Source organism: Cricetulus griseus, chromosome 3 (assembly GCF_003668045.3).
Source record: "Cricetulus griseus strain 17A/GY chromosome 3, alternate assembly CriGri-PICRH-1.0, whole genome shotgun sequence".
NCBI classification, from domain to species: domain Eukaryota; kingdom Metazoa; phylum Chordata; class Mammalia; order Rodentia; family Cricetidae; genus Cricetulus; species Cricetulus griseus.
In genome coordinates, this window is record NC_048596.1 from 182,307,326 (window position 1) to 182,326,020 (window position 18,695).

The 18,695-nt window shown below is 43.5% G+C and overlaps 2 protein-coding genes across 4 annotated transcripts in view; one reads left to right on the top strand and one right to left on the bottom strand.

The window, feature by feature from the left end:
- Positions 1–887: 887 nt before the first annotated feature.
- Positions 888–2,758, bottom strand: Ddx28 (DEAD-box helicase 28). The gene has a single exon (XM_027405885.2). It carries the CDS (start codon positions 2,722–2,724, stop codon positions 1,117–1,119), a length of 1,608 nt encoding a protein of 535 aa, XP_027261686.1. The 5' UTR covers positions 2,725–2,758; the 3' UTR covers positions 888–1,116.
- Positions 2,752–18,695, top strand: part of Dus2 (dihydrouridine synthase 2) — a 34,314-nt gene continuing 18,370 nt past the window's right edge. The window contains exons 1-5 of one of the 3 annotated variants that reach the window (XM_027405888.2): positions 2,752–2,887; positions 6,119–6,260; positions 10,442–10,487; positions 16,158–16,249; positions 17,984–18,027. In XM_027405888.2, coding sequence (XP_027261689.1) covers positions 6,135–6,260; positions 10,442–10,487; positions 16,158–16,249; positions 17,984–18,027 — 308 coding nt within the window. In that variant the 5' untranslated portion in view covers positions 2,752–2,887; positions 6,119–6,134. Of the gene's footprint in view, positions 2,888–6,118; positions 6,261–10,437; positions 10,488–16,157; positions 16,250–17,983; positions 18,028–18,695 lie in introns of those variants that run through there. The other 2 variants (XM_027405886.2, XM_035442650.1) reach the window with 2 other exon arrangements.

Consider the following 18,695-nt stretch of genomic DNA (forward strand, 5'->3'; position numbering starts at 1 on the left):
TGGCCTGGCTGCCTTGCTGCCCCTAGCACGCTCTGGCTTGTGTTTGGGCTGGTGTTTATCTGAATAAAGAAACCTTAGCCTTACGGACTGTGGATCGATCTCATCATTCATCAGCTAGGTTAAAATCATCAGTGGCCCAGGTGTGGTGGCACACACCTTTAGTTCTAGTCTTCAGGAAGCAGAGGCAGGCAGAGCTCTGTGAGTTGGAGGCCAGCCTGGTCTATGTACTAAGTTCCAGGACAGCCAAGGCTACATAAAGAGACCCTGTTTTTTTTGTTGTTGTTGTTTGTTTTTGTTTAACATGTTGTTTTCCTTGAAGACAGGGTTTCTTTGTGTAGCCCTGGCTGTCCCGGAACTTGCTCTGTAATTCAGGCTGGCCTCAAACTCGGAGATCCTTCTACATCTGCCTTCCAAGTGCTGAGAGTAAAGGCATATGCCACCACCACCCAGGGAAGACACCCTGTCTTAAAAAAAACATTGGAAAAAAAGGGAAGGAGCAAAATCCAAAACAAGACAAAAAAGCCGGGTGGTGGTGGCACATGCCTTAATTAATTAATCCCAGCACTGGGGATTAATTTAATCCTTTCTCAAAAAGGGGGGGGGGCAAGAGATGAAGAAAAGGATAACTGGAGACCAACTTGAGCTAATTACACATAGTGAGTTCAATTGTGGGCTACGGAGCGCCAACCTGTTTCAAAATACACAAATCATTCTTGTTAGAAATCATGACATGAGGTAGCTAAGTGGATAAATGCACTTGTTAAGCAAATCTGGTGCTCTCAGATACCTGGAAAACACAGAAAGGTAGAAAGAGAGAACTGATACAAAGTTGTCTTCTGACCACCACCCCCCCAACATACAATTAGAAGAAAAATGAAACCATGATATTATATGAAGTCAAAATCCACTTTATTATTATTTTTTTAATATGTTAGTTTCCAGTTCTGGCCAGTAGCTTACTTTTCAAATCTCCAAACAGTTCATCATGTTTTCAGAGAGGCAAGGGGTAGTATAGTGATCCAATGTGATCCACTGACAAATGTGTTCAATTCCCCTGTTCCCCCAGGGAGATCCCTGTTCTAGCATCAGATTCAAGCCAGCCAAAGATTAGGCTTGTTAAGGCAAAGGGTCTTTCACTGAAGATGCTAGTCCTGGAAGGCTTCTTCTTCGACGAGCTGCCAGCTCAATTTTCTGAACCAGGCTCACATCCCAGGGATGGGTCACAAAACTGATAATGGTCCCTGGCACTTCACTGCCCACACGACCCACCCTTCCTGCTCTGTGGATATAATCTTGCAGAGTAGGGGGAAAATCATAGTTGACAACCAGTTCCACATGGATACTATCTAGACCTCGTGAGGCTATGTCTGTGCAGATAAGTATGTCTTGGGAGCCCTTTTGGAAACTCTGGAAGATACCTGTTCTCATTGAGGCTGGCATTTGCCCTTGCAGCCTTAGATGTTGGATTTTGTGGTCATCCAGAATATATCCCAACCAGTTCACAGTGCTGGAGCTGTTGCAGAACACCAGGACAGTTCCTGAGGGTTTTGTCTTATTGGCTTTGTCATGCTGTTTGAGGATCTGAACCAGTTCTGTCACCTTCTCGGCTCCCTTTAGTCTCATAAATGTCTGTCTGACATGAGGCATAATGCAGTGGAGCTTGGAGCTTGTGATGGTGGTGAGATAGTCTGGGCTGGTGACTTTACTCAGCAATTGGTTTACGCCTTCTGGAAACGTGGCTCCCACCATCACTAACTGAGCTTTGGGATTAAAGGGGTCTTCTAACTCAGCTGGACTTTCTGCTATAGGGCTCTTTTCCAAGATGTAATCCACAAGTTCCAGGAAGCTTTCATCCAGCAACGTGTCCGCTTCATCCAACACTATGAAGGAAAGAAGCTGTAAGCTGATCAGTTGACTTTTCAGGGCCTTCCACAAAGCCCCTGGAGTGGCCACAAGCACATCTGCTGACGGTTGTCTACACAGCTGCAGTTTGAGCTTGGCCCTGCCGAGGCCTCCTCCGAGCTCTATTACCTGCAGGCCCAAGTACCTACCCAATGACTGGGCCACAGCCCGCACCTGTTCGGCTAATTCTCGGGAAGGTACCAGAACCAAGCCCCGGGGTGCTGCGGAACTGCGGGAATCCGGGTCTGGCCGGCTCAGGAGACGTTGAAACAGGGGCAGTAGGTAGCTGAGAGTCTTCCCACTACCAGTTTCGGCAGCGCAAAGGATGTGGCGGCCGCGAAGCAGTGGGGGGATGGTTTTCGACTGCACTGAGGTTGGCCGAACGACTTCGGGCGCAGCCTCCTGAAGCGCGAGCAGCACTCGGGGTTCCAGACCCAGGTCCACGAAGCTGCCACGGGACGAGAGGTTAGTCAGGGCGGGAGCCTCCTGCTGCACCCGCTCTATGGAAAAATGATCCTTAAGCGATCGCCGATGCCTCCAGCCACGCGAAGCCAGAGGCGCGCACTCCCAGCGACCCAGCGTGAGGCGCGCGGGCTGGTTCAACTCCGGCCGCCGTGCCGAGACCAGCAGCGGACCAGGTCGCACTAGCACCGGCCGTGGGAAACTCCCACGATCGCGCTGTTGCTGCCGTCGCTGCAGAGCCCGCGGAATGCGCACCACTGGCAAGGGCTCGTCGGAACCGCGCACCGCTATGTTCCGTCGTGGTTCCAGAAGCAACCGAACTGCTAGTGATAGCAGCCGAGTAGGCCGCTCTAAAGCCATAGTTCCTTTGATGCAGAGAGGCGCTAGTCAGTGACGTCAAGTACGCGACCGTGGTCTCGAGTACGGTGGCTGGCTCGGCTCAGTGTTGCGTGAGGCGTGTAGCGTGTGGCGCTGCAGCACCGTCCGGAAGGAGGGAGGATCCTCAGAGTTCAGTGGCTGCGAGGTGTGTAGGTTCCCAGGGGGCATGACGACGTCCAGATTGGGATCATCTTTCGGGAAGAGTGCTCGGTGGTGGCAGGAGTGGGGGTCGGCCATAGGAGGAGGCTGTGGGGCCCTGACTGAAGTTATCAGGAGTGAGGATGGCCTCTGTCAATTGGGTGCTTAATTTCTGAGATTCTTATTTGTGGTCTTCATTGCCCATAAAACTCCCCAAGTGTTCGGAGTGCGGCGATGTTTTCATAGATGTGCGCTCTGCTCAAAGCCTGGGTGATACAAGTGTGTAAGAGTCTGAATGACTCTGAATGGGAGTCTGGATCTGGGCGCAAGCCTGTTCTCTAGTTTGGACTCCAGAGTGCATGCCGGTTGCCTGCAGCTTATTTTGTCTCAGTTCGTTTAGGTCCCTGTCTTTCCAGGACCCTCCATTCCCTGTCACCCCTTCTCAAACTGGATTCATCACTCTTTTTGTTTGTTTGTTTGATTTGCTTTTGTTTTCTGAGGCAGGATTTCTCTGTGTAGCTTTGGGGCCTGTCCTGGAATTCGCTCTGTAGATCAGGCTGGTTTTGAACTCATCGAGATTCGCCTGTCTGTGCTGGGATTAAAGGCCTGAGCCACCACTGCCCGGCGGGATTCACCACTCTTGATATTCCATTAACTTCTCAGGCAGATTCTGAGTTGCCTGAATAGAAGTAGTATGAAGGGTCTTGTTATCTTCCTGGCGTGATCAAGCTTATCTCTCACATAGCAGACTACTTGACTTCAATGTAGTGGTTCAGGTTATTTAAACTTTTTTCTTTTTAAGTTTCATACTTGAACACTTCTGGAAAAAACAATGGATGCCAGACTTCTGGAAAAAACAATGAGTGCCTGGAGTGGGAGATAAGGTCAATGTTTGTGGGTTGATTACCTGGGAGGTTCCTAGTATCTGGAGAAAATATTTTAATTACATTAACTAGAGCTGGCCCTTCATATTTCTAGGTGGACATCTGTGGATTTTTCCCACTGTAGAGTGAAAATATTCATGAAAAAATTGTGTCTGTACTAAACATTTATATACGTTTTCCTTTCATGTTACTCCCCAACAATACAGTATAACAACTATTTACGTTGTGTTTATATTGTATTAGTCATTGTAAGTAATTTGCAAATGATTTCAAACATATTGGAGAGGGTTGGGATGTAGCTTAGTGATACTATGCTCGCCTGCTGTCATTTATGAAGTCCTAAATTCGACACCCCCCCCCAAGACCAAAAGTATATCAGTAGATATGTAGGAATTTTATATCAGGGGCTTGAGCATCTTCAGATTTTAGTATCTTTGAGGTTCCTAAAACCAATCCCTGATAGCTACTTGCTGATGACAGTATCATTAAAAAGGTCAAAATTTATCTGGGCAAGGTGGCACACTCCTTTAATCCCTGCACTTCAGAAGCAGAGGCAGGATGATCCCTGAGTTGGAGGCCAGCCTGGTCTAAATGCATGTTTAGGTAAACCTGGACTGTAATAGTGAGACCCTCTCCTCTTTTTTTGAGGTAGGCTCATAGGTTTTATTTATTTATTTATTTATTTTATGGTAGTGGGGATGGAAAGCAGGACCTTGTGCATGCATACCAAGCAAGTGCCTTACTAGTAAGCTACAGTCCCAGTGCTTGCTTGTTTCCCTCCCTACCCCCCTCCTTTTCTTTCTTTGTGTAGCCCTGACTAGCTTAGAGCTCACCATGCCCACTCCAGCCTCAGCCCCAGCCCCTGACTTCTTTTTGTTCCCATTGTCTCTCTCTTCACCATAGCTCTGGAATGTGATTACCTCTTATCAACTTCACTGAATCCCTGTCATGTCTCACTGTTACTGAATTACCTTTGAATTTCTCTCCCTGCAGTCCTGCCTTCTGAAAGTCCTTTCTTGACCCACTTCCCCAGTTTTCTATTAATACTGGAAATAGTCATTGTGATTCTGTGAAAACATGGGGGAGCTCCTGCTACCTCCCCACTTATAGCCCTTTACCAGGTCATCTTTTTGAAGAGCCAGCAAAGTCTTGAGAATGTCCCACAAAGACCTACATGATCTGAGTGCTGCTGCTTATCACCTCACTGCTGCTACTCCACATATCTGACCTCTGTTATTTCTCTCCTTTGTGTAATCCATATTGTCCTTACAGCTCCTCCAACATACCAGAGAAGCTCCTGCCTAGGGTGCTTTGCACTAGCCATTGCCTCTGTTGTGCATTGTGGTAGATTCCTACTTGCCTAATCTAAATTTTTGTTTAAATCTTACCTTTTTTTAAAAAAAAAGATTTTATTTATTTATATGTGTACAACATTTTGCTTCCATGTATATCTGCACACCAGAAGAGGGCACCAGGTCTCATAACGGATGGTTGTGAGCCACCATATGGTTTCTGGGAATTGAACTCAGGACCTCTGGAAGATCAGTCAATGCTCTTAACCTCTGAGCCATCTCTCCAGCCCCAAATCTTAACTTTTTTAAAACACATACTTCAGCCTCTCTATTTAAAACTGATTCTAATGCTTTGAGTCTTTCTTTGTCTGCTTTTGTTTTTTTAAATTCCTGTGTATTACTCCTAGTTTCCCAGCACACTATATAGTGCTTTATTTATTTATATACTGACTAGTTTTTGCTGGTATTCCCCCACTGAACACTCTGCTAGGCAGGAGTCCTGTTAGTCCTTCTAGTCCATTTTGTTCTCTGAGACTATGACAGGGACTGGCACTTAATGAGTAGTTGTTAGATGAATGGCTGAATCAGGGATAAGTGTCAGAAGAATTGGAGGATGATAGAAGGGATTTTTATTTTTTTATGTATATAAGCATTTTTGCCTGCATGTGTATTGTTGTAGTACCTGGTTCCTGTGAAGGTCAGAAGAGGGTGTTAAAACCCCTGAAACTGGAGTTACAGAACGCTGTATACTGTCATGGGTCCTGGGAATCAAACTCAGGTTCACTGTAAGAGCAGCAAGTGCTCCTAACCACTGAGAATTCTCTCCAATTCTACATTCTTTTTTAATTTAAAAACTATTTTTATTGTGTGTGGCGGGGGGGGGGGGGCATGGGCATGCACTGAGGGTCCGAGGACGACTTTCAGTAGTCAGTTCTCTCCTTCCACTGTGGGTTCCAGGGATGAAACTCAGGTAGTCAGGCTTATACAGCAAGTGCCTTTACCTGCTGAACCATTTCACCGGCTCACCACTGTACTTTTAACCTGTATTTTCTCTTTCTTCAGGCATAGCAGAGGAGGAATGATTGTGAATAGCCTCTCCCTGTGCTATCATAATAAACTCATTTTAGCCCCTATGGTTCGGGTAGGGACTCTACCAATGCGACTCCTTGCCCTGGATTATGGAGCAGACATTGTTTACTGTGAGGTAAGATATTCCTGGTTTTCTGGGAGTCTCAGGGGAGGGAGAACAGGTTTCATCCTTGGGTATGGCCATGTTAGGAGAAGGGGAGGCAGAATGGGACCTCCACTCTGTGGTCTACCTAAAATCAGGAGAGATCAACACAGATGACACTGATGAGTTCTGTCAGTACTGAGGCCCTCAGCAATTGGGCAGCAGACAGCTGTGGGTCAGATGTGTAGATGGGCATCCTGTCATGTCACTGCCCAGGCCCCCATTCAGTACACCAATGAACTAACTAGCATTTGGAAGAAGAGAAGGAGAACCAGATCCAGTGTAAGGAAGTTGGATGAAGTTGGCATTGGTAGCTATAGGATTTTTTTGGTGATAAGTGGGTAAATATATCCACTGACAGCTCCAGAGATTACTAGGGCTTCTGACCCAGGTTCAGAAAGATCTGAAAGGATCTCTCTCTCTCTCTCTCTCTCTCTCTCTCTCTCTCTCTCTCTTTCTCATGCTTCCCCCACTTGGGCTGTTCCTAAATTCTAATGCAGAGGGCAGAAAAAACATGTTTCTGAATTGAGGCTCACATCCTTATTCCTAAATATTTGTAGAGAAATGTGATAGGAATTGTAATTAAGCAGGTCCATAAGCCTTTCCGATGTCAGAACATACCTTGGCAGGGAGGAACCTGTTTCCCAAGGTCAGGTGCTGAGGCATCAGGCATTAATCTGCCTCCTCCAGTCCCTGGGATGCTCAGCTGTGTGTTATCTGTAGTTTTTCTTGGCTGGCATTTATCTTAACCCTCCAGAAAAGTTTCTTGGGTTTGGAAGGGAAATGGGAAAAAGAAGAGTAACAAACCACTAACTTCTCAGCCTGAGGCCTGAGAGACAAAAAAGACCAACTCCCTGGGAACAGACAGCTGTTATCTTTTTCTTTCTTTTTTCTTTTTTGAGACAGGGTCTATCTATATAGTCTTGGCTTGTCTAGACCTCAGTATGTAGTTCAGGCTGGTCCCAAACTCCCAGAGATCCACCCACTTCTATTTTACTGACATGCACCACCATCTCCAGCAGACAGCTGTTTGTTAACTTTCCCTTGCTTATGATGAATCCCACATACTTCTGCAGGACAGTAGAGAGGGACATGTTAGTTTTTCACCAGTGTAGTCCCTTTTTGCCAAGCCAGTTCAGTGGATGATAGATTCTAGGGGAAGCCCCCAGCTTACCTGCTGTTCTATTCCATTTTTGTCCAGCTGTGCCCTCTCAGAGTCACTTCAAAGCTCAGGATGAATGGTGTCTCTCTCCATTGTACTTGTATTTTGCATTCTGTCTTCATTGATAAATGTTTGTCTACTCCATGTCCTATCTCTTCCTAAATCTGGGCCTTTAGTAAGAAGGACTTGATCCATGGAGTGTTGGCACTTTGTCTGTGCCATGGCCATCTTGCTGGTTTCATGTACTGGCACAGGGGGTGGTCAGGGCCTTGGATCTTTAGAGTCACCAGTTCCCCGGGGCTCAAGCCTATTCTGGGACAAGCTTCAAAGTGATGCAGTGATGCCTACATTTATATATTCACTCCCTTCTTTTGAGCTTTATTTTTCCTGAGAGCCCAGGGAGCCAGAACATGGGCATGTTTTCACTGAGAGAGGTGTAGATTATAACATGAGCATGGGAGGGAGGGATGGCCCTCAGGGTACAGTGCTTGTTCAAACATTCATGGTTTGTTGGCAGCTTGGGTCATCTGCACAATGGGGATCATGGAAGCTGGGCAGCAGGAACAGTCTGTCTGCTGGGTTCCACACTGTCAGCTAATCCTTCAGGATTCTTGGGTAGTTGAAGCCATTTAGAAGTTAGGGGTCCAAGGCTTAGGTGATTATTTTAGTATGCACCTCCTTTTCCCACGGCTCCACTCTTCTTTCCCTTCTCTCTTTCCCTCTTGTCTCCCCTTTCTCTTTCCTTGAGACGCTGTCTCATATGACTGAGGCTAGCTTCAAACTTACTATATGGCTGAAGATGACTTTGACCCTCCTAGCTCCACCTTTGAAGTGCTGGGGTTTATATTAATCAGTATTCTCTAAAGGAACAGAACTGATAGGATGGTGTATATATAATCATTATGTAAACTCTAATAAATGGCCCACACATATAATCACTATATATGTGAGGTATTTATTAGAGTTGCTTACAGGCTGAGTATATTAGCTGAGGTTCTTATTCTTAGGTGTTAGGCATGTTACCAATCAGGTCATTTGCTCAGCTACTGCACCTTTTTTTTTTTTTTTTTTTTGGTGTGTGTGTGTGTGTGTGTGTGTGTGTGTGTGTGTTTTGTTTTAATTTGGGTGTTGGGGATTGAATTGAGTCCTCCAGCTTGCACATCAAGCACTTTACTGGATGAGCTATCTCCCCATCTTAAAAAGCATTTTTATCAGTAAATGTGACTAATTTTTTCTTTTAGGGTGCTGCTCAGAGTTGGAGTGAAAATTCCAAATACTCTATACCTGCTTGATGTGTTCAATGCTGAAAGAGTTGGTGTGATTTATGAACAAAGAGGTTTTTGTTAGAGGAGTTTTAAGCCTTCTACTCAGGCTCAGCCTCTGAGGAGAGCAGGCTGAGATGCAGATGCATCTCTTGCTTGGTTTGGGGACCAGAGTATTGGACATGCTACAGTGTGGTGCCTAGTGCCCCCTGGTGGAGCCAGAGTTGCTCTGCAGGCCAGCATCAGTACAAGCTGCCTGGATGTTCTTTCTAGGTGATTGACATAGTTGATCTGTGAGATTAAGTAGTCGACTCAGATCACCTGCCTTGTATGACAGGACTCCAGTAGTCCAAACTATAAGGAGACACCTGACTTTTCTTTGTGTATGCAGTTGGCTTATGTTGTTGCTGTGGTGTGCCTGCAACTTACTATGTTGGCCAGGATGACCTCAAAGTCCCAGAGATCCGCCTGCCTGTTTCCTAAGTGATGAGATTAAAGGCATGCACCATTACACCTGACAAGATTTATTTTTCATTTTTATTATATATATATATATATATATATATATATATATATATATGTATGTATGTATTGTGTGTGTGTGTGTGTGTGTGTGTGTGTGTGTGTGTTTCACCTGTATGTATCAATTGTGTGACACTATTCCTGGGGAGATGTGAGCAAATGTCTCTCACCAACAACAGACCAAAAAGTACAAATATCATCAAAGTCCAGTTGGGTGAGCCAGAGTTTATTGGGGTTGCTTACCAAAGTGGAAATGACTCAAAGACCAAGGCCTGCCCTAGCATGGGTAACCACTCACTGAAGCTGGAGACTCGGAGCACACTGCACAACCTGCAGCCTGCAGCTCCATAGGTTGGAGGATGCACCTTCCAGGTAGCTCAGTTGGTCTTTGTTTCTTCTAAACAGTCTGTGAGTTTCTGCTCCTTCCTGGCTGCTTGGCTGATCTGTTTATGTTTATTCCTGGCTGTTGGGTCTGAGCTTCTTCCAGGTAGTTGAGCTGCTCTGAGGGTGTCTCTCAGCAGTCCTTACTGCTTATATATGCTTGGGGAGGGAGTAGCCTACTGAATCTGGCCAGCTAAATTGCCTTGTTTACTTCCTATCTTAACAGGCTTCCCTGTAGGATGGAATCTTTCTTCTTCCCTTCCTTCTCTTCCTCTTTCTTCCTCCTCCTCCTCCTTCTTTTTCCGAGACAGGGTTTCTGTGTAATAGTTGAGTAGATTTCAGTAATCTGAGTAGATTTTTCTTTCCCGTGTTTGTCTCAAATCTTCCTCTTTGGCTTTTATTCTCTAATTCTAACTGTGTCCTTGGCTGTTCCCTAGGAGTCCTTCACCACCTGCCCTTTGACTAGTAATTGCAGTGGGAGGTTCTTTGAAGTGGTGGAGCTTGAGTTGAGACTAGTCTCTAAGAACAGTGTCTCATGTTGGTATCCCGGGTGATTCTTTTTTTTCTTGAACTCTGAGTGGCTCATCCTTTGTCAGCTCCAAACATCCCCAGGGTCCTGGAGAAAACAGCAGATTCACAGTAGCTCACTCAGGGCCTTGCTTGCCATGTTGGTTGTAGGAGACAGGACAATGTGTTCCCAAAGCTGTGGTTTATTGTCAGTATGTGGTTATTGGCTAAACAGTGGCCATAGGAATGTAATAAAGATCTTCCATCTGTGTGGAGGCCTGGTGTCCAGCATTGACGAGTGTCTTCTGATTCCTCTGCAGGAGCTGATTGACCTGAAGATGCTTCAGTGCAAGCGAGTTGTAAATGGTAAGTGTAGCTCTGGGCTCTGGATTATGTGTGTGCCTACATGTATCCAGCAGAACTGCCACTGCCATTGCCCAGAATCCTTCCTTATTGTATTATATAATTGTATAGATCACCTGCTTCCTCAAGAGAAGTCCAGATGTAGTAACAAGAGCTATCTGTGAGGTGCAGAGGTGTAGCTCATTGGGATAGTGGTTGCCTAACAAGCCTAGGTTTGCTCCTCAGCATCACAGAAACAAACAAATAAATAATCAGTTGTGAAATAGGCTATGAATGCCCTTCTCTGATAGACTTGATAGGTGTTTCATAGTGTAGGTAGGACCCGAAAGGCATTGGAGTAAGGATAACTTTAGTACTGGGCCCAGCTCAGACATCTAGTAGTTGTGTGACTTTGGACAAATCTCATGTTTTGTCTCCATTTCAGTTTCTTAGTAGTGAAATGAAAATCATAAGCCTAGTTTTACTTAATTCATAGAATTGGATTGTTGCTTAAAGGAGCTAAATAAAGTACCAATAAGTACTTTTACACCTTAAGCTCTGTGGGATGGAAGTAGTTGTGAGCATTGAGATTCCCGTCTGCTTTATTAATGGCTTTGATTGTGCTTTAATTAACATTGTAATCTTTAAGAGTCTAGAGATTTTGTTTGCTTTCATGGGCTGTCCTTGAACTTTCTGTATGGTAGAGGATGCTGTTGAACTCCTGATACTCCTGCTCTACCTTTTAAGTGCTGTGGTTACAGTTGTATAGTACTGTTTTTGTTTGTTTGTTTGTTTGTTTTTTTAAAGATTTATTTATTATGTACACAGTGTTCTGCCTGCATGTATGTCTTCAGGCCAGAAGAGGGCACCAGATTTCACTACAGATGGTTGTGAGCCACCATGTGGTTGCTGGGAATTGAACTTAGAACCTTTGGAAGAGCAGGCAATGCTCTCGCCACTGAGCCATCTCTCCAGCCCCGTATAGTACTGTTTGTATTAAATTTATATTTTATTTTATGTTACAAAAATTCAGAGGTGGGCACAGTGGTGCACTCCTTTCATCTTAGCACTTGGGAGGCAGAGCAGGCTGATCTCTGTGAGTTCTAGACCAACCCGGTCTACATGGTGAATTCCAGGCCAGCCAGAGCTACATAGTTAGTGAAATCCTGTCTTAAAATAAACAAATAAGTGAATTTCGGTATTACTGGGCCAGTGGTGGTAATGTATGCTTGTAGCCTCATCACTTTGACCAGGGGGATTAGGAATCTAAGGCCTGTTTTGAGACCTTGTCCAAAATAAATTTTAGTATTACAGATCTGGATAACCTAGAAAACAAAACTGCTTCAGAATCGCATACCTAAAGTGGAATTCACAAAAGGAACAGTCTATATTTTCCTACACATAGTAAGCATAGTGTTCATATATAAATGTGACTTGCCTATACCTGCCTTTCCCCCTAGGGGATTTTGCCTCACTGGTTTGCCACTTCTTTTTCTGCTAGAACATTTTCTGTGTCAGAAACTATAGGTGACTATATCAAAATGGGTGTCATCAGCTCCTTAATGGGATTTTCCAATATTTTGTTGTTATAATGGTGTATCATAAACAGACCAGTTTTGTATGATTCTTAGACTTCTTACCATCTTTGGCTATCATGTCAGGAATCAATTACCTTTCCCAACAATTACCATCCCTTTACCCTACCTTTTATAACTATTGTGGGGTATTCACCAGAGAAGACTGCTCAGACATGGTTTTAAACCAATAGAAAGTCTTTATTAGCTGTATGTCGACTACATGATGCTTGGGATCCCAATGTAGTCCTGAACCTTTCTCTGAGTTAACTTTTAAGCACAAAACACATGTTCTGTGTTGACATACTTCAGTTAACAAGAATAATTAGCCAGACGCTGAACTACAGAAGCCAAAAAGCAAGGTTAGTACACTTAGAGACTTTCCCAGAACCGTGGGCTTTGATGGATTAGGCCTTTGTTTTAGTTTTGGCAGGTGGTACTGTCTACATGCTGAGTTTTACAGCCTTTTCTTCTGTCTTTGTTTTTGTTTTTGGAGATGGGTTTTCTTTGGCTGTCCTAGAACTAGCTCTGTAGACGAGGCTGGCAGCAAACTCAGAGATCTGCCTGCCTCTGCCTCCCGAGCACTGGGATGAATGGCACTTTCATCATAGAGTTAGTTGTGCTAAGGTCTGGCACCCTGTTAATCTATTCAGTGCTATGATGTTAATAGATTCCATTTGTGGGTGTGCTTTACTTAAAAAATCTCCTGTATTCTTTTCTCTCTTTTCCAACATAATATTTTTATTGATGCACCCCAATCACACTTCCCAGTCCTCCCAGATCTACCTCCCCCTTGTGAATTCACTCCCCCCCAAAAAAGGAAGAAAGCAAAGAAAAACAAAAAAGCACAAGTGTACTATGTGTTGCTCATATACTCATAGATGTATTCAATCATCTGCCACATCGGATCTTTCTTTATGTAAGTAGTATTCTTTGAAAGTTAATAGTACTTACTAAAGAGTAAATGAAAATTTTAAGAAGAATAAATGAGGGACAAGACCCTGTGTTTAATAAAACAAAACAACAACAACAACAAAAACAAGAATAGATGAGTCAAGTATGGTGGTGCACCCCTTTAATCCCAGTACTTGGGAGGCAGAGGCAGGAGTAGCTCTGTGAATCTGAGTCCAGTTGGTCTACACAGCCAGCTCCAGGACAGCCAGAACTACACAGAAACTGTACCCAACCCCAAAAAAGAACAAGCTGAGATATGATCAACATATTTGTAGTTATGTTCTATGAAGTTGCTGCTGAGAACACTAATTTTGCAAGCATCAGTCGTAAAGAGATAGAAAATTAGATTTTAGCACTGGGTTGTATTATACCTCTGTGTTTGCAGCATTGAAAGGTGAAAGCAGGACAATCAGGAGTTCAAGGCAAATTTAAGGCCAGCATGGACTATTTGAGACCTTGTCTTAAAAAAAATCAAACCACCAGGCAATGGTGGCACATACCTTTAATCCCAGCACCTGGGAGGCAAAGGCAAGAAGATCTCTGTGAGTTCAAAGCTAGTCTGGTTTACAGATAGAGTTGCAGGACAGCTAGGGGTGCACAGAGAAAGCCTCTCTTATTTTTTTTATTATTAAGTTTTTTTATTTGCAATACTTTTCTTTATTTTTTATTGATTTTTTTTTTACATTCCAATCCCAGCTCCCCCTCCCTCCTCTCCTCCCACTCCCCAGTCACCCCCCATCTGCTCCTTGGAGAGGGTAAGGCCTCCCCTAGGAAATCTACTAAATCTGTCCCATCATTTCATTGAGGCAGGACCAAGGCACCTCTCCACCCCACACACCCCTGTGTCTAGGCTGGGCAAAGTATCTCTCCATATAGAATGGGCTCCACTAAGTCAGTTTGTGCATTAGTGTTAGATTTTGGACCCACTGCCAGTGGCCTCAAATATTGTCCCAGTCACACCAGAGTCACCTATATTAAGGGAGTCTAGTTTGGTCTTATGCAGGATCCCTATTTGTCAGACCTGAGTCAGTGATTTCTTACTAGCTCGAGTTAGCTGTTTCTGTGGGTTTTCCAATCAAAGAAAGAAAGAAAGAATCAGACCAAGGGGCTGTAACTCCAGTTCCAGGGTATCTGACAACCTCTTCTGGCCCCCGAGTGTGGTAGAACATTATTTTAAAGTGTGTGACTTATGTTTATGCTGCATCTGTTAAACTCTATGAAGCTGTGTTATTGTGCCTGTCTAAAACACCTGATGGTCCTAATAAGGAGCTGAACAGCCAATAGCAAGGATAGGTGGGCTGGCAGGCAGAAAGTACAAATAGGAGGAGGAACAAAACAAAAACAACGGAGTAAGAGAGCAGTGAGAGAACAAGGAGAGGGGGAAGTCAGGGGCCAGCCACTCAGCCAGCCAGCCAGCCAGCCAGCCAGCCAGCCAGCCACCTAGTAAGAAGGAAAGTAAGATATACAGAAGTAAGAAAGAGATGGCTCAGAGGTTAAGAGGTTAAGAGCACTGACTGCTCTTCTGGCACGCACTGTATACATGATAAATAAATAAATAAATCTTTAAAAAAAAAAAAGAAAGAAAGAAATAGTATTAGAAGGGTGGATACATGGGTCACTGGTTAAGAGCACTGCTTGTTCTTGCAGAGGACACAAATTCAGTTTTCAGTATTATATGGCAGCTCACGACCATCTGTAACTTCAGTCCCAGGGAATCCAACGCCCTCTTTGGCCTTGGAGGGTAGCAGGCACACAAGTGGTATACAGATATACATGCAGGCAAGATACCCATACCTGTAAAAATAAAAGTAACATTTTTTAAATTAAAAAGAAAGAAATAGTATTAGAAATAGTATTAGAAACATAACTCTTTATGCTTGGAGGCCTTTTATTTTATTTTGTTTTTTCAAGACAGGATTTCGCTGTAGGTCTGGCTTTCCTGAAATTTACTCTGTAGTCCACATTGGCCTTAGAGATTTGTTTGGAGTCATTTTAAACAGTGAGAGTACCAATATAAAACAAAAAATGCAGTAAATCACTAAATATGACTTATAAAGAATATTTTTTGAGACAGGGTCTCATAATTTAGTCTGGTATTAAACCTATTGGGTAGTTGGAGATGAGTTTGAACTCCTGATCTTTCTGCCTCAGCCTCGAGAATGGTAGGATTACTGGTGTGTACCATCATTGCCTGACTCTGAAGCATACACAGTATGAAAACAAACAATATCAATATTGCCTTGTTTGACCTCAGCTGGGAAAGTGACTCAACTTTTTTTTGCCACATTTGTCTATCTGTGAATGATTAAAAATATTGAAAATATTAATTTGCAGGTTATAAATAAATTTTAGTAAGTAAGTACAGTCAGCCTCCAGTCACAATGCCTGGGCACCACATAATTAAGAAATGATAACTTTGCTGAACCTTAGAGTGCTACTTTCTAGAGCAGTTTGGGCTCAAGTTTCATATATGTCCCTTTCTCCTAGCTAAAATGCTAATAGCATGTTAAAAATTACAGAATGTTAACTATAAACATGCCATTTATCAAATAATTGTAAAGCGAGCTACCATCACTCTGAAAAGAGACCATCATCAGCAACTCAAAAAGCTTCTAAGTGCATATTTATTTCCTTTAAGAAGAATATATATCAGACTGGAGAAATGGCTCAGAGGTTAAGAACTGGCTATTCTTCCAGAGGTGCTGAGTTCAATTCCCTGCAACCACCTAGTGGTTTACAGCTATCTATAGTGAGATCTGGTGCCCTCTTCTGGCCTGCAGGCATACATGCAGGCAGACCATTGTATATATAATACATAAATAAATCTTTAAAAAAAAAAACAACCCCAAACCCAACATATATCAACCCAGGTGTGGTGGCACATGCCTTTAATCCCAGCACTTGGGAGGTTGAGGCAGGTGGATCTCTGTGAGTTTGAGGCCAGCTTGGTCTACAGAGCAATTTCCAGGATAGCCAAGGCTACAAAGAGAAACCCTGTCTCAAAAAACCAACCCCCCCCAAAAAAAAAGAAGAAGAAAGAAGAGATGGATGAATATATATCTAGAATCCACTTTCCCCCTTTCCAGGTCATAGTTTTGCTGTGGCTTCTGAGGCCTAGGCTGGCTTGAACTTGCATCTTAACTTGGTGGTTTGTATTTTCTTACAGAGGTGCTCAGCACAGTGGACTTTGTTGCTCCGGATGACCGAGTAGTTTTCCGTACATGTGAAAGAGAACAGAACAGGGTGGTTTTCCAAATGGTAAGAAACACCTCCCACTCCAGTGTCTAGTGTCTTTCTGAGGCTCCCTGTTCCCTGGAATTTTCTAGTTCTTGCTTATGCCTGCCAGTATCAAATGCCTGTAATACAGTGGTGGCAGCCTATATATCTGGCTTGAAAGTTTTTCAGAGATTCATTCATGATTGGGTAGACTGTTGGAGCCGGGGAAATGAAGCTGCTGCAATCTGCTCCATACCTCCAGTCTCAAGCTTACTTAATTATAGGAATTATCTTTTGGTATGACTGCTGTATTTATTTATTTTTAATCCTTAGGATTGATTGTTCTGGCCAAAGTGTTTGTTTTATGTAGCATATATCAAAAGCCTTAGGTTTTTCTAAAAATTAGTCAAAATTTATGTTACAGATATAATATAGCTTTTCTCTGTTTTGTTTTGGTTTGGTTTTGGTTTTCCAAGACAGGGTTTCTCTGTGTAGCCCTGACTGTCCTGGAACTCACTCTGTAGACCAGAGATCCACCTGACTCTGCTGGGATTAAAGGCGTACGTCACCACCACCATCTGACTAGTTTTTCTCTCTTTCTTTAGGTATAACTTGGTGTTTGTTTAGGAATAGCTCCTTAATGACATTTAGATATTTTAAAAGTTTAGTAGCAATGGATAGACAAAATACATGGCAGAATATTAATTGTAGAATTTGAATGTTGGCTGATTATGTGCTCTAAATTTTTCCCCCATTTTTATTATGTGGTGTGTGTGTGTGTGTGTGTGTGTGTGTGTGTGTGAGAGAGAGAGAGAGAGAGAGAGAGAGAGAGAGAGAGAGAGAGAGAAGTTGATATCTGGTGTCTTCTATGACTGTTCTTTACTCTGTTGGCTGAGGCAGGTCTCTTGCTGAGCCCAGAGCTTGCTGATCTGGCTAGTCTAGCTAGCCAGCTTGCTCCAGGGATCCTCCGTTTCTGCTTCATGAACACTGGGATTGCAGACAGGTTTCCACTTCTGCCCACTTTTTTAAAATAAAATTTTATTAGATAACTTATTATTATTTGTGTGTGAGAGAGTATATGTGCCATAGTGCACAAATTGCAGGAATCAGTTCCCCTGCCTTATGTGTCCTAGGGATTTAGAAAGTGCCTTTACACTGAGCCATCTTGCTGGCCACTACCTGGTTTTTATGTGGGTGCTAGTGATCTGAACTCTGACCTTCATGCTTAGATAGCAAGTAGTTTATTTAGTAAGCCACCTTTCCAGCCCCTGTTTGAGAATGACCATGACATTAATGAGACTGTCTAATCCTTCCAAGTTCATCTTTTTCTTTTGTTGGTGAGCAAGTCTAGTATACTGGCCTGACTTTTTTTTCTTTTAGTTATTATTATTTTATTTTATGGGTATGAGTGTATTGCCTGCATGTGTGTCTGTTCACTCTGTGTGTGCCTGGTGCCTACAGAGGTCTTTGGATCCCTTGAACTGTAGTTATAGACATGTAGGTGCTGGGAATCAAATTGGGATCCTCTGGAAGAGCAACCAGTGTTTTTAACTGCTGAGTCATCTCCCCAGCCCCAACTGGGCCTTACTCTTACACTTATACTTCCTGGCATATGCATGCATACGTGTGTGTGTGTGTGTGTGTGTGTGTGTGTGTGTGTGTTTGTGTGTGTGTGTTTGTGTGTGTGTGAGATTGTGTGTGATACCAATAGGTGTGACTTGTCTATATGTGTGCACTTGTGTCAAGACAGGTTGATGTAGTTTCTTGTGTTCCCAGGGAACTTCAGACGCAGAGAGAGCCCTTGCTGTGGCCAGGCTTGTGTAAGTTCTTCCCTCCTTGGGAATGCCTTGTCTCTTCTGTAAGCTGTGAGATCTTAATGTCACTAGCAACCCATCTTTTACTTCCTAGCCCCTTATGTTCTGTTTTCAGGAGAAGGGTATTGGGTTTCTTTCCTTGTGGTATCTGAAAGCTGGCCTGAGACTTTTGTATACCCACATGGATATATCCTAGAGATCCTTTATAATGAGCCCTCATTTTAGTGTTTATTCTGGGACTCTTTTGGGAGTCCTGAAGCTAACCCTCATGAAATGTAGATAATATATATTCCTTCCTGAGTTAACAATCAGGAGAATGCATGATGGGAATGATGACCTTGGAGTTAAAGCAGAGCTCAGTTGGAATTCTGGCTCTGCTCTTTGCTAACTGTGTGAACTTAGGTAAATTATCTATTATCATTGAGAACTTTGTTCTCTTACTTATAAAATGATGCCTATCAACCTCTGACATTATAGGAAGCAGCAAGTGAAATAATACATGCAATGTCTTTGCAAGATGTGGCATGTCATGAGTGCTTCATGTTAGCTCTTGTGATTGATGACTGTGAGAGAAAGAAAGAACTCAGGCCATAATTACTGCATAGCACAGACTGTTATAAGCCAGTGGATAAGCGAGGATCCTTTCTATATCAGAGAATTGTTTGGAGTAACCA

Coding starts and splice junctions, on each gene's coding strand:
- Ddx28 (XM_027405885.2), bottom strand. CDS start 2,724: ATGGCTTTAGAGCGGCCTACTCGGCTGCTATCACTAGCAGTTCGGTTG.